At 41.3% G+C, this 15,956-nt stretch overlaps 1 protein-coding gene across 3 annotated transcripts in view; it reads right to left on the bottom strand.

Annotated features, from left to right (window-relative positions):
• LOC117771873 (unconventional myosin-XVIIIb-like) overlaps positions 1–15,956 on the bottom strand; it is a 45,081-nt gene that overhangs the window by 12,737 nt on the left and 16,388 nt on the right. For all 3 annotated transcript variants that reach the window (XM_034602712.1, XM_034602710.1, XM_034602711.1), the window contains exons 14-32: positions 15,280–15,370; positions 13,611–13,803; positions 13,267–13,347; positions 12,386–12,506; positions 12,122–12,269; positions 11,241–11,424; positions 11,026–11,161; positions 8,781–8,890; positions 8,613–8,678; positions 8,303–8,431; positions 7,576–7,719; positions 7,246–7,335; positions 7,002–7,121; positions 6,748–6,853; positions 5,531–5,655; positions 5,285–5,439; positions 3,975–4,098; positions 1,167–1,367; positions 974–1,084 (exon numbers count right to left, since the gene is read on the bottom strand). In XM_034602712.1, coding sequence (XP_034458603.1) covers positions 974–1,084; positions 1,167–1,367; positions 3,975–4,098; positions 5,285–5,439; positions 5,531–5,655; positions 6,748–6,853; positions 7,002–7,121; positions 7,246–7,335; positions 7,576–7,719; positions 8,303–8,431; positions 8,613–8,678; positions 8,781–8,890; positions 11,026–11,161; positions 11,241–11,424; positions 12,122–12,269; positions 12,386–12,506; positions 13,267–13,347; positions 13,611–13,803; positions 15,280–15,370 — 2,435 coding nt within the window. The remainder of the gene's footprint in view (positions 1–973; positions 1,085–1,166; positions 1,368–3,974; positions 4,099–5,284; positions 5,440–5,530; positions 5,656–6,747; positions 6,854–7,001; positions 7,122–7,245; positions 7,336–7,575; positions 7,720–8,302; positions 8,432–8,612; positions 8,679–8,780; positions 8,891–11,025; positions 11,162–11,240; positions 11,425–12,121; positions 12,270–12,385; positions 12,507–13,266; positions 13,348–13,610; positions 13,804–15,279; positions 15,371–15,956) is intronic.

Genomic DNA, 15,956 nt, shown 5'->3' with positions numbered 1-15,956 from the left:
CACATATTAGACATATCCTGACTGGAATGAATTCAATTAAACCAACATTTATCTAAAGTAAAAAAATCGACCACAGTATTTGTGCGGTGGGGGTTACAGGGGTTTTAATCTATGTTCCATCATTGATGTAAAAGTAAGAACTAAGGCTAATGCAGATTTCAAGTAATTTTAATTATAAAAAGGCACAACTCCACGACCTGATTTACATACACAGTGAGGTTTCTTCAACAAATTCGAAGCCATTTTATGTTTGACTCTGGGGGAGCTTAAGCTATTTTCAATTAGATATTACTTTCAGCTACTTTCAGACTGGTTGCCATGGAAATACAGAATAAAAAAAAATTCATGAAACCCAAAATATCAAAAGCCACTACTTTCATGCTTGATTAACTGTAACCATGTGTTACTTTAGAAACTAAATGATCACAGATGGATGGATGGACACAATGATCACTATATTCACTGCTTTATATGAGGGGGGGGGGGGATAATATATTGAAAAAAATTACGAGTGCGCAACCTCCACCAGGTTTTGTCACTCTTCTACTATTATAGATTTAGAAATTATTATTACTGATGGATTACAATATAAGCAGCATAAAGGTAAAAGCATTCTAATCCACATTAGAGCAACTTTATATCTCATAGTTTCAGCTGTTAAACAAATGTGGAGTCAAATGCATGTTTCCCTCTTAATTGTGGAATAGAAGAATAAATTGGAATAATAGTGAAATATTATATAATGGTGAACTACAAGTGGCCTCTACCTTAACAATGTTCTACAGTACAGTACTTGTCTTATGCATGTTGGAATACATAGTCCACGCCAAACTGACATAAGCAAGTCAGATAACATGCTTGATAAAACAACTGCAGACTTTATCCACTGAGAGGGGACCAGTAATCTCTGTAGGGCAGTTAGTTATGAACGGTGCTGTGATGTCATGACATGATTGGATTGTGCCACACCCACCCGTCTCTGAGAGGACTTGTGCACATCCTCTAGCTCCTCCTCTTTATCTTCCAGCTCCTTCTGTTGCATCTGCTTCATCCTCTCCATCTCCATCTCAAACCTCATGTGGATCTACCAGAGGGAAGAGAGAGGAGGTGAGAATGGCAGCGCTGGGTGAATATGTCTGAGTGTGTCTGAGTGCACTGTACGGCACCTGCTGCTGCTGTCGTATGTTGGCAGTGAGCTTGGTGACTTCCTCCGTCCTCTCGCTGGCCTGGCTCTCCAGGAGTCTGAGCTGTTTCTTGAGGTCAGGCAGTGAATCTGAGGCCAGGTCCACGGGCAGGCTGAGGTCACGGATCTGAGCGCACAGCTCCTCCTTCTGCTTCTGCAGACGACCCACCTCTGACTGGCTCTCCTGCACACACCCACGCACACGCAGAGCCGTGTGTTAGTGGCATCTAAGCATTTTGCTCATCCTCCAACTTAGAAATTCTCTTTTTGTCCGGTGGTTACATCAGCATCTCCAGAGCAGGTGAAGGTTAAATGGCCTAATCTTGCTTAAATTGCTTTGGCAGGTTTTGGCCACATGGGAGATGAAACTGAAGCTCGCTCCAAGACAGACATAAAAACAACCTTAAAAGAGTTACAGCACAGTTTCTTGTGGAAATAATCTGATTCTTAGCTGGACGACAAATACTGCCATTATTTAACAAAAGATTGTTTCACACTCATTCGGTCTGGTATTTATTGGAGAGTGATTCACTAATATTGTTTGTATTAACACAGGATCAAATGACTAATTATAATGTGAGTAGGGTGCTTGTAATAAACCTTTTCATATGGCCTTGGTTTGTGCCTCTTACATATACAAGCAAACATTTGAGATGTTGTGCTAACCATCAGCTTGTTAAACCCTGTTACCTCCGACTGTGTCTGACGTCACCTCCCTATCTACTTCTTACAATACGATATTAAGACTTTGCCATTTCTGAGTGACTGAATATTTGTGTGTAAATGTATCCACTTGTCCACTTGAATTTATCCAAGTGTCCAAAATCTCACTTTATCGCGCAATATTGAGGTGAGCACCATGAGTCTATTGTACATTACATGGACTTTATATTTGAGTGAATGAGTTAATTATGGGCTGGTTTCCGACACAGCCCCTGTAACTTGAGAAATGGATTCAACATGTTTTTTACTGAGCGGCTAACAGGAGACATTTTCATGCAGAGGGTTCGAAGCATCTTTGTGAAAATACACTGAGCTCAGTTAAGGACAAGTTATTTTTCTCTTACAAGTTACATAGTATACTTTCAAATATACATATGGTTTCATCTGGAACAGCTTGGAATTTAATTACATACATTCAATGATAAAAAACAAAAAATGTTTCACTTTCCATTTTCTTTATCCACTTTTCTTGTCTGAGTGCTTATTCCTTTTCCGTCTCTTTTACCAATCGTTGATTCCACTTGTTCATATTTGCTTAATCTTACTGTTTCATTACATTCTTATTGTTTGCATTGTTTCCTTCGTTCCTCGCACATTCACTGTTTGTCATTATGTGTGTTTCCATACAGATGTTTTTATTTGCATTTTCAACTTGCAAATAAAGGCTTAAATGGGAATTCCATACGTTTATAAAATCTTGAAATATTACAAAGGGTTTTCACTTTGGTTAGAGGTGGAAGAGTTGATGTGTGGATTAAAACGTAAATGTGAAGAAGTGCATCTTAAAAGTCACTCAGACGTCTGCTCCAGCCGAGGGAAAAACATCATATGTGGACCAGTAAGGAGACTGAAACCTTCCTTGAATTAATAAAGAAAGAAACAAAGTGTGATCTCCATCTTAGAGTTTTCATCACTTTAATACAGTCATTGTGTTCCTTCCTTTGACCTTAGATTGACGCTTCTTTAATTCATATCTTCTTTTTGCACCCTTCCCTTTCTGCAGTTGCACGATGGCACCAGGAGACACAAACACCTGCTTCTTATCTCAATGATAAGTGGATTGGAAATTCACACAAATTCACATTTTTCTTTTGCTAATATTCGGGAAAATCCATTGAAATTTGTGACCAATTCGGATGGAAACTTGACAATAAGTGTTACTGGTGGAACAGATTAAAGGTTCAGTGGTTAAGATTTGGGTGAAAGAGATTTATTGGCAGAGATTGAATATAAAATAATCCTATTGATGCTTTCACTAGTGTGTTTCATATAAAGTGTACGAAGTGTTGTTTTCTTTACCCTAGAATGGGCCCTTTATATTTAAATACTTTATATTTACATCAGAATCAGGTCCTCTCTACAGAGGCTGCCATGTTTTTTAAAGTAGCCCAAATCTTTTGAGTTATTATGACAAATGAAGGCGAGTACAGGTTCTCTTTCATGTTTGGAAGGGGAGGGTGAGGTAAGGGGTGTTCAGCAGCAACATGCAACTTCACCACTAGATGTCACTACATTCTACACACTGACACTTTAAAAAATACAGGAACGTTTAACTTTTTTTATTCTGGATTGCCTGTGGAATATCAGATTAACCTTCAGTTTGGGTGAGTCATGTGTTAAATGTACTGTGGAGTGCACACAGTTCCCCTAACATGACTGTCTCATCAATCTACAGTGACATCTGCATCATTTAACTGCAGCGACAGCGTGTCATGAATCAACTGTGACAACCATCATTTCCACAATAGATTATGTGCTCTTTTCCATGTTAACTTGATGAATGATGGCCCTTGACCTTTGACCTTAAAGCACCCTATTGTATCATCAGTGCTTTTCTTTGTTAATGTCAGCTGTTTGCTCCAACAGCAGGATCACATTCTGACACACTAATAGCTCATTGTGTCAATATGCTATTAACACCAGTGCACTACAGCAGGGACAAGTGTGAAGTACTTGTTATTTTATTCAATGGAAGATAAGTCCATACATGGTCCATGCTGTTTCCAAGGAACATTTCCTGCATGAGTTTGCATAAACGAACACACAGAAAATACTGATGAATACAAACCTGCAAGTTGCGGCGCAGAGTGTATATTTCAGTGCCCAGAGCGGCGTTTTCCTGACAGGCTTTGTCCTTCTGCTCTCTCTCGTTGTCAGCTTCCTTCAGAGCCTGAGTCAACTCATTGTCAAACCTGAAAGAAAATACAAAGAAACAGCAAGAGCAGGCAGATGCTTTAGGTAAAATAATGTATATAAAATAGGAAAAATACTGCAGACTTGTTTTTCAACAGGCCAAAAGTAAACATGGACCCTCTGAGGTTAGATCTATTACTTTATTTTTAATTCCTATAAATAAAATTTCACCCATGTCACATTCAGATTATTAATATGCTCCTTCGTCCTGTCCTGGTCATCGGCAGTGAAGTTGTTTGCAGAACAAAACAGCATTGGAGGGACGATACATACCTTGCACGTGCTGTATACCCCAATCAGTCAATGCTAACTTTTATTGTATTGCATATAATTCATTTCATTTAATCATGACATAATTTAAACCATATGATGCCAAATGATTGGTTGTTCAAAACAAGCTGTAGACTGTGTCTCTAACGATACTGGTTGTAAAAGTTGATGTGTTACTACATTACATGACGTAATTGACTGACCTACAGTGAAATCATGATGACATCATTCCTACCTCATGATCATGAAAGATAACTAAGCATGATGAATTTTCTGACGTCATAGTGATGACTTTAGAATAGTCTAATTTGCAGAGAAATTTGTTTTTCATTCCAAATTTTTGTGGTCAATTTGATCAATCAGCGCAAAAAAAGTATCAACTGGAGATACCCTTCCACGTAATGCTCCCACCAAGTTTGGTGAGAACCTGTCCATGCGTTATTGAAGACAGTGCCCTCTCTGTTTTTGGTCTCCACCACCTCCTGAGGCAAATATGTGTCTCTCTAAGCTGCTAAAAGCGCCACTATGTTCACCAGCTGCTCCCTGACTGTGTCTATCTGCTGCTTGCTGCTGAGCAGGTAGTGGACAGAGGCGTCTTACAGTTGTTTACTCTGAGTAGTTGAAAACAAGTCTGTGAGAGCAGTGACAGTGAAACCAGAGCAGTAAACAGAAAGACAACGAGCTGAAACCCACTGTTAAGTTCTGTGAAGCTGAGATTTCGACATTTAATACATTGCATACACATTTCATATCAGTGTGTAGATATTTGTGAGGATTTAAACTTTCAGTAGATTTATTATCTCATCATCAAACAATCAAACAACGCCTTTTGGCCTCACAGTGCGTACGAGGCAGGATGAGATGATAGAGCAATAAAATGACGTGACACTTAAAGAGGAACAGGTGGACACACACCTTCTCTGTTTGCGGTCCAGCTCATGCATGCGACTCTGCAAGCTGTCAGTGAGGACTCTGGCATCCTGAAGGTCGGAGGTCACGCGGCGACAGTGACGTTTCAGTTCAGTCCCACTCCTCCTGGACTGTTCCAGCTGGGCCTGCAGTGTCGCCACCTACACACACACGTAGATGCACAGGGCCATTCTCTTCAGATATTTAATCTCCCATCCACGTTGCCCTGCACGTCAGAGTGTCCTGCCTCACCTTGGTATCGAGCTGCTGTCGCGTCTGTCTCTCAGTCTCCAGTTTTTCCTCCGTCTGCTTCAGTCGTCTGCGGACAAACTCAACCTCGGTCTGGCAGCACTCCAGCTGCATGGCCAGCTCACTTTCTGTGGGGGGGGGGGGGTGAAGGATGTGACTTTGTCAGGGGTGATGGTGAAGGTTATTTTCTTGCAGCTAAGCTGTGATGTGTTTCTCTTGAAGATGCAGTTAATTCAACCATGTCGGCTAATTGGGTAGTGCCAAAATACGAATTTTAACTCAGACCGGTGTGGGTGTGTCACTGCTTACTTGTTCCTAATCACTATGCAAATAAGGAAACCACCTCTTCCTCTCACAATTTATGACTTTTGGTGAGGCAGCGCTTCATTTTTGTTTGTCTTTGTAACCTTATATAAAACAGAGAAATTCCAGAAACTACAATAAAGCCATTTACTCATGTAGCTTGTAAAGACAAAACAGGTCAATGACCACATCACTTTGTGGGCCCATTTCTTGGCCTTTCGCTCCCTCCCTTTAGTGGACAGGACAGCTGTGGCTCAGGAGTTATAGCGGGTCATCCACTAAACAGAAGGTTGGCGGTTCCTTCCCCGTTTCCCCTGACTCCACGTGCCGAAGTGTCCTTGGGCAAGACACTGAATCCCAAATTGGGATTGGTGTTTGATAGAGAAAGCGCTGCACAGAGATGCACTGTGTAAACGGGTGGATGGCAAAACTGTAGTGTAAAGAGCTTTGAATGGTCATTAAGACTAGAAAAGCTCTATATAAATACAGAACATTTACATTTTCGCATTAAGAAAATATAACTATATAACTATTATAAAATTGAATAAAGTTCAGAAAGAACTTAACAGGAACTACAAGGCTAGGTGCAGCTGTTTAAAAAGACACATTTAAGTTTAAGTTAAAAGTTTCAACCTTAAAATGTATTTAAAACATTAAAAACACCCTTATTGCTGCTGAAAGGTTTATCTCTGCTCTATTATCAGTCAACACTGCCAAGAGTTCTTGCATGAGGTTGATTGTAGACATTTTTGTTAACAAATACCAATTTAATTGTTATTTATCTGACCCTCTCCACAATCCCTCCACGTTACCCCTGGCAACCGCAGAAGCACACTGGACAGGTTTTGTTTTCTATGTTCTCTGGACTTAATATGTGGCATCCTTCTTGTGCAGCACGAGTGAGCACAGTCCTTTACCTGTTGCTGCTCCTCTGTGACTCTCAGCGATCTGAACTTTCTGTTTCTCCTCCTCCAGCTGCTTCTCCAGTGTTTCCATGGTGACTTTACATTGGTCTACACGAGCCTGATGTTTGACAGTGAAGATGATGCAATAGTGCCAAGTGAGTAACAGACATGTATTACAAGCAATGCAGCAAGTTACAGCAGGGGGTTAAAAGGGAGGACATGAAGAGTACTTTATGAGTAATAGATTACTTGTTCAGCCTGTCTACCTGCAGCTCTTTGTTCTCTCGGCTGAGACGAAGTCTCTCTGACCTCTCAACATCCAGAGCCTGTCCCACCGCATCGCCACGGAAACGCTCGTCACTTAACTCAGACGTCACAGCTGTAATCTGCACACATGGATCAGACAGCATGAGTGTGTGTGTGTGTGTGTGTGTGTGTGTGTGTGTGTGTGTGTGTGTGTGTGTGTGTGTGTGTGTGTGTGTGTGTGTTGGTGTTTGCTGCAGCATAAACCTTGGTCTCCAGGCTGTCTGCAGTCTGCCTCAGCTCGTTCCTCTCCTTCTCTGATTTCTCCAGACGCCGTCTCAGAGTTGAAACCTCATCCTGACAAAAAGCAGAAGAGCATCTCACAGCAAACGACGACACATACTGTATTTACATCCAATCATTTACTATGACGGCAGTCGACCTGCAGTGTGCAATATCTGACAGTGTTTATGCACAATGCATGATGATGATGATGATGATGACGATGACGATGACGATGATGTGCGTGTGCGTGTGTGTGTGTGTGTGTGTGTGTGTGTGTGTGTGTGTGTGTGTGTGTGTGCGGTCTGGTTGTACCTCTTTGGCCCTGATCCTCTCATTGTCCATGTTGACATCGAGTAGAGGACGAATTCGACAGAAAAGTTTCCACCAGCTCCACGTGGACACGACCCTCAGAACCCGCAGGTTACTCTGCAGACAGCTGACCGCCATCTGTTGCACCTGGAGACACACACACACACACAATATGAAATAATCCTAGTGATGTTTTCACTAGTGTGTTTCATCTAAATTGTACAGATTGTTGTTTTCTTAACCTTAGAATGGGCCCTCTATATTTAAATACTTTATATTTATTATATATTCTACGGAGGCCGACATACAGTAGCCCAGACTGGACAAACTAAAGACCTTTTGAGTTTTTATGACAACTGAAGGCTTCTTTCATGTTTGGAAGAGGAGGGTGAGGTGAGGGGTGTTCAGCTGCAACATGCAACTTCACCACTAAATTCTACACACCTTAAACTTTAAGTCTTCATTTATTTATGTTATTATTCATTAAAAGATTGCGACTTACTGGAGGTCAGTAACCACTGAGATCGCATCACTCTGAGAGAGAGGGAGCATGTGTGCGTGTGTAACAGAGAGAGAGATGGGGAGTGGACAAAATGTATATGCATATATATATATATATGTAATTTTAAATTATAGAGCTGTCCTTGCAATGATAATGAGGAAGGAGTGGAGCGAAGGGGGTCCGTGTCCCCCCCCTGACATCCTCCCCTGCGTACAGAGCGACACTAACCTTGAGTTTGCGGTACTTTTGACGGGCCAGGTGTCCCGAACAGGAAGCCTGTAGATACAACAACCAGCCGGTGACCTGCTGGTCCCTCTGCTGCTCCAGGTAGCGCAGCACACCTCGCTTCATAAACACCTGAGGAGCAGGAAGAAGATCCTGAGTCATATCAGCTGCACGCATGTTCCACTGTCTAGATTAAAGATGTTCAAACATGTCAATCAATCAAATTTTATTTGTATAGCCCATATTCACAAATCACATTTTTTCTCATAGGGCTTTAACAAGGTGGGACATCCTCTGCCCTTAATGTGCTCACCCTACTAGCCCCCACGACCGTGCTCTTTCTTTCCAGATCCAACTCCACCAGCAACTCCTCCACCGCCTGAGATGCAGAGAGGGAGAAGAACAACTTACTGATTTCTGATGAAGATAGCAGACATGGTTGTTGTGTGAGAGTGCAAGGCGCCGTGATGTGCCATCTGACCTTTCTCTCATCATGGCTGACAAACATTGAAGCATAACGTTTCATAATTGGGGGAGACAGCGCCTGGAAATGGCACCTGAAGTCACTCAGAGTCATGTGGTCTGGATAACCTGGGACAGAGAAGCAGACAGAGAATGAAATCCAGAGTTTAGTTCCAGAATTCATTTGCTATATGTGAGCCTATAGATCTGGAAGGGTTGAGAAAAGGTTGCCAAAACATTAAAGGTAGAAAAGTGTGTGGATGATAAAACCAGCTGCTGTGTGGGATGAAACTTTCTTTGATCCCTGCAGAATCAGTAGCAGCACTAAAAAACTAATTAAGAGAAGATTTACTGAACTTGAACAAAGCAATAAGGAGACAGTGGGTAATAAAGAAAGAAACACAGGGGATACAAAATGTTATTGTAAAACACAAACACAACCTCTTCTGTTTGTTCGACACAAACTGTGCAGGTTGCTGTGATCCAGTTCACACTGCGACTTTGGAGAGAAGACCAAACGGAATTTTGAAAATGAATTCATGACAAATAAAAGAAGACATTTAACACACTGAACTTTGCCGTTGCTGTCGGTAACTTGTTGTGGCACGACCAGTAGATTATAGTGGTTTCAGTAGGCAATCAACTTACACAACTTTCTATTGTCTTGTTATTGTAAAAAGACTCCCAATCAAAACAAAAAAGAAAAGACAGAGTTTGGTGACATAGCTCAGGGAGAAGAGTGGGTCATCCTCTAACTAGAATGTCGTCCAGTCCGCATACGTCCTCGGGCGAATGGATGAACGTGGCATGACCTGTAAAGCGCTTTGAGTGGTTCACAAAAAGCTGTATAAATACAGTCCATTTACTATTTTCTTCACTAGCATTGTCTTCAGTGCAGTCTGTCTGGTTGGAGGGGCAGCGAGCTGAGCTGCCACTAACCGTTGCTTTTTCTTCTGCTTCAAAATCCTGTTCACTACATATAAAAGCAGAAGTACTTTGGCCTGCAGAGTCATAACAATACAGGTCAAATGAATATTGTATGACTCCAGACTATCACTGGGTTATGTCTGACTATGCATCAACAGACTGAATGTTGGCCTAAACACAACCTGAGTTTAAAACACGGTTAACTTCATAAATCAGCATCTGCACAAAATAGATACAAAACACATCCATACAAGAACTGCTCCCAGATCAGTACTATGCTTGAAACTTCAATGCTATTATCTATTACTTTGAATCTGTGGTTCACTGGCTCCTGTTTTCTCACCTGTATGGTGCCAGTCCAGATAAAAAAACAGTTCATTGTGGAAATGTGGAGCGTGGACCTAAATGGCTAAATCTGCTCAGTTGGAAGTAAATCTCACCCAAAGGTAGAGTGTCGAGGCTGCCTCGGCTTCTTAGGTCAGTGAGAGTTTCATTTTTATATTTACATTCAAACATCTTATGAATATTCTTTTTTTCTTAGGACAAAGGTTTGAGCATGAGTCTATGCCTGGTAAACTTCATGTATTTCAACCCAACATACTCAGTACAAGTATATAAAAAATAACTGTAATCTTGTTGTCATTTTAAGAGTTTCTCAGTGCATGTATTAACACCTATACCAATCATATCACCTTTATGTTTTACATTAAATATCACTTTATTTATCATATTAATCAGTGTTTAAATATATAAAATATGGTATATAAATAAATATAATATAACAGTTGAGTTTATCTGTCTTCTCACTCATTCAGTAACTGTTTACACACAGTCACAGATATCATATAATTAGTTATTGCTACTGATCAATGCATTAATGAACAGTAGAATAGAGTATGCTTACAACAGCATTATGACCGCCTGGGAGAATAATTGCACATAATTAAGTGGTTCATCCTCTCGACTGAATATCATGTAATATCAATTGTCTCCTTCCCGTGACGAGAAAAGATGACAGAGATGTTCCTACAGGGGATTTGAAAAATAGCACATTGTGTTTGGCAGCCAAAACCAAAAGTGTATCCATATATCTAAATGAATATGTTTTACATTGAAGAATTCCATAGTGAGTGTGAAGGCTACACAACAGACTAAAGTAATGACATTAAGGAGATAAGTTACGCTAAATCAACAGCACAAAGCATTAATCCAGGAGCATGACTTATTGAATCGTGCACAAACATTTTTTATTCTGTGACCCCTCTGGGATTCTGCACATTGTAGTGCGCTTTGAACACTTAGAACTGCTAAACAAGCTCCCCAGTGTGACTGCTGACCTGTGCGGTAGAGCTGCAGGGCCTGCAGGATTTGTGTGGAGTGCAGCTGGACTCTCAGAGCCGGGACGTCTGTATTTGCACTCACACACTGCAGGAACACCGGCCTGGCTCGACGAATCAGGTTCACCAGAGCATCCTGTCGGGAGGGGCCAGTGACAGACAGACTGAATGCACAGAAACTTGGGAAATGTTCTTAAGGACAGTGGTGCACTTACTGCCTGTAGTTTCACTGCAATACACTGGGAGTGCCGTCGTATGGCTGCCATCCCCCCGCTGAACGTCTTCCTAATGGTGCCGTTCCTCTGCAGAGAGCGCTGGCTGCCGCCCTCCAATCCCCCCAGACCTCGACACAGAGGGGTAAAAGAGGTCCTGGGGGTGAACATGGCCTTCACCACCCCTCTGCAGAAAATAGAGTGAGGAGTTGGCTGTCACATTTGTTTTACAGTCAACAGATGCAGTAATCAGATTAGTTACTGCACACATTGTGTTCAGTGCTGTCTACAACTGATCCTGCCAACCGACGCCTATTCATTTATTTTGATATATGTATTACTTAATGTTCATACACATCATTCGCACCATTCACTTGCCCCGGGTGACATTAACATATATTCAGTTCTATTTGCGTCTTTCGCCTCCTGAATAATTTGCTTCGTGTCTGGTGTGAACACAGCATAGTCCAGTGATAGTTGCCAGTACATCTGTGGGTACAGTGCTCACATAGCTTATTTGGTAATATGATGCCAGTTTGATCAAATGTGAAGAAATGAGGCTAAAAAATGGGGCTCAAGTTGTAGCACACCCTGAAGGCCTGAATCCATTTCGCAACATATACTTCACATCCCCTAAAGCATGATGGGAACTCTAGCATTAAGATTTCCAGACCAAGTACCTAACAGTACATACATATACAGGCTTGTCCAGATACTTTTGGCCATTCTGTGCTTTTCTTTACACATACTGTGTGACAGTGACCCCACCCTTCTGGGTGAAATGCAAATCTTTCCGGCTGCAGGAGTCAACTATGAGACGTTCACTTAGACGTGACATGACCGTGTTTCAGTGTTCTGCATCCTGGGCCTTCACACAGACTCACATGGTGGAGTTTTGCAGCAGACAGATGGCGTTGAGACCGGATGGGTTGTTCTGGATCAGACCGAACCATCCAGTCAGGTCGTAGCGGACCGGGTCACAGCCCATCAGGTGGTTCACCTCACACTGCAGCGGCTGCTCACACTGACGCACTGCAGGGGCATACCCATTCTCATTATCCAACGCTGAATTAACACTTTTACTTACTCCCACACACACACTGGGAGAGACTCTGTGCTCGTGCTGTGTTTCTAGCTTTTCTTTTTACCAGTGTTGCTGTAATACTGGCAGACTCTCTCCAAGGCACTGTTCTCACTGGGGGCTGGTGTCACCATCTCCTCATCCAGAACCCATAACAGACCTCTGGGGTCTCCATCTGCCGCCCGGACCTTAAACACACGCACACACAGGCACACACACGCAAAGATACACACATTAGGATTTCAAGTGAGAAATAAACATGTTCACCTTAGAAGGAGCTGCTCCTGTTTTATATTTGGTTGAGGTCTGCAGTCCTGATGTCTTTTTGGGAGAAAATTAGCTGCAAATATAATAAGTGTTTCTCTGAGTCTGAGCTTAAAATCCCAACATCAAAACTCCTCTCTTATGTGGTTGTTGGTGGCTGGACAGTAAGATGAAACTGATAAGGGAGACTTTATTAGAATCTGACACTTGGAAAATGAAGCCGAGAGAAAATGCAAAAGAAGCTTTCATCGGCTTCTCCCTGCTCAGAAAAATCTTTCCAACTCCACAAACTTGACAAACCTTAAAACAGGACCATTGTTAAAAAATATGTAAAAAATCATGGTTATTTCATCAGACAGCACAACCGAGCAAACAGACTTTCACCTACCATATTATTTGTGTTATCCCAGCCAAGGTTTACTTAAACAGTCGAATAACGAAAATTTTCCTCAAGGTGCTTTTCAATCTGTACAGTACATTTGAAAACACATTCTATACAAAAGACTTTTAATTTTGATGAGAAGGAATTAAATGACCCAGAATTGTTTTCCCACGACCGACAGATAGGTGCAACAGAGACAACACCAAAATATTATATATGGATTGGAAACAAAATACAAAATACAAACAAAATCCTGCTAAGATTATGTAGCTGTAACTCTCATTGCCATGTTAGCTGTGTACCTGTGGAGGCGCCTGGTCGATGGCACACACTGCCTCAGCGGGGCTGCTCTCTGGACACTGAAACTCCACTGGAATCCTCTCCTGTAACAGACAACACCATTTGTGAGAATTATCAGTCCAACTTCGACCGGCGGCAACTTTGAAATGTTGCTATCCAATTCATATACATATACATATGTATGAAAATGTACAGACAGTAATATCACAACAGTATTATGTAGTATTCCTTTGTTTTTTTATGTGTGATTTGAAAACACGTATTTGCCAAATTGTACCTGAGAGAAATGAAATGAAAAGACAAGCAAACATGCGAACTTGGATTAGTTGGAGTGTGAGTCCATTACCTGTGCGTATCTCTCCTGTGTGTGTCTGAAGGTGTGTGTGTGGTAGTGCTCCAGCAGCCTCTCCTGCAGGTAGTTGTGGCAGAACTCAGACCAGCCGGCCCCTCGCTCCTCTGCAGAGTGTCTCGGGTTCCTCATGCCTGGCGTGTCCACCACCATCATTGAGGCTAACGTCAGCTGCTGACCCCTCAGAGCCCTGCCAACGAAACACACATCCCGTGTCACAAACAATGTGCTGTGCATGTATGCGCGTTGCATTTTTCTATCTATGTGCGATGGTTAAGCTGCATAGAAAACACATGAATGTCTCCAAGAGGAAAACATCATCTGAATCAACAAATGTCCAAACAACGCATACAACTACCTGTTAGTGGTCTGTGAAATAGAAATGTGGCCAGAGACTGAGGTTTATCACTCATTTTATATACAAATGCAACATGAGCCCAGGGAAATACCATTACGTTAAACAATGGGAGGAGGAGGAGGAGAAAAATAAGTATTTTCCTCTATTGTCCATATGTATGAAGTTTAAAGCCACACAACATTTATTTTACACCTTTGATTATTATGTTGGTGGTTCTGAATGAAAACTAAATACACTTCTTCTGTTAGTTATAAAGTCCATATTTGAATCTCAATCAAGAACTAATCTGAATATAAGATATAATATAGACACACACACACACACACACACACACACACACACACACACACACACACACACACACACACACACACACACACACACACACACACACACACACACACACACAGTGCAAACCAAATTTCTTCTGGAAAAAAGAACTGATACAAACCTTAAAAGTAGCACAACACAAGAATGTTCAATAAAGACATAACATTTGAATTTCGTTCTACCTGTCATTTGGGCATTTCACTTCATAATGCCATGTCAATCTAATTATTTGTATTAAAGAAGGGATCCTATTCATCCTTTTATTTTTCTTTACTTTTTGTTGTTTTGCAATGGCATAATGTCATGTCACTCACATATGTGTTAGTCATCTATATAGTCAATATATAAAAGTTAAACTTGAGGGCACCTGCTTGGCTGGTATGACTGCTCGTGTTTTAAAGTTGCTCTGTAATTGTGTCTTTCAGTGTAAATGCTGCACCACATCATTTTAGGACCAATTTGAGGTTCAATGAATCGTTCACACTTTGTGAAATAGGCTTTTTCACTTTCTTGTGATGAGAAGATTGATACCATTCTCCTGTTTTTTGATAGATATGAGGATTCTGCCAGCAGCCAATGAGCTTAATTATCTTACCTTGGCTTGGCTTTCTTTGGTTTAGCTGAGCTGAAAGACTGAAAGCAGGCTAACCCAGCTAACCTGGCTTGGATCAAATCATTGATTCAATAATATATCTACTGTCTGACAAGAGAAACTGAAAAACATGTAGATAGGAGACACAGCAGAATCTTTGCTCAATTGTTTGTTAATTTGAAGACCACAAAATGATTCAGCTGTTTTTCTTCTTGCTGGATGGGGACGAGATATAAGGACGGCTTTAACTCAGCAGGTAGAGCGGCTCGTCCACTAACCAGAGGGTCAGTGGTTCGGCTGTATAATACATAACAGTGCTGCACATAGATGCACTGCAAAACCATTTAGCATTTATTGTGCAGTCAGTCTGAGATGTGTCCATATACCTGTTGATGAGTGAGACTATGGCAGTGAAGAGTTCTTCATAGAGTCCTGCAGCCATTCCATCAACACACTGAGCAGCTGTCAACCTGGGGCCTGCACAGAACCAAGGGGATGGACACATGGTTTAGGATGGGTTCCTCATTCTGTGTGTGTTTCCTTTAATGAACATGATTACAGGTGGTAAAGCCTCATTTGCTGCACTAAACATTCAACTGTGACCCAGTGGGATTTCTATAGTTGGCAAAAACATTCATTACAGATATCCATGGGCTGGCAGGTGAATCCCAATGGCTTTCTAAAAATACTACATTTCAGTTAATGCATTTTAGGACCGCTAAATAAATAAATGAATAAGCATTTCAAACTTAAAATAAAATAGTAATTCTTTATTTTACTGGCACATAACTAGTCATTGATTTCCTTAATACTTTCCTAAAAAGAACTGTAGTTGTTGAACTGTAGTTTAATACATAAGCAGAGTATCCTGGAGAGATCGCTCTACTTTAAGAGCAACTTTACACTAAATCCACTTTTCAGTTATTAAATAAAAAAATAAGGGTACGGCCCTGCTAGTGCCTCACCAGTGGTGTCTCCTCTCTCCTTTTTCCCCATTCTAACAGTTTTGTTGCATTATGTGTCATTGTACAGAATCACAGAGACATTATCCTCAGTCTGATCT

The sequence above is a fragment of the Hippoglossus hippoglossus genome, chromosome 12, assembly GCF_009819705.1.
Source record: "Hippoglossus hippoglossus isolate fHipHip1 chromosome 12, fHipHip1.pri, whole genome shotgun sequence".
Taxonomy (NCBI): domain Eukaryota; kingdom Metazoa; phylum Chordata; class Actinopteri; order Pleuronectiformes; family Pleuronectidae; genus Hippoglossus; species Hippoglossus hippoglossus.
The sequence above is the reverse complement of the archived record's forward strand: the minus strand, read 5'-3'. Positions and strand labels throughout refer to the sequence as shown.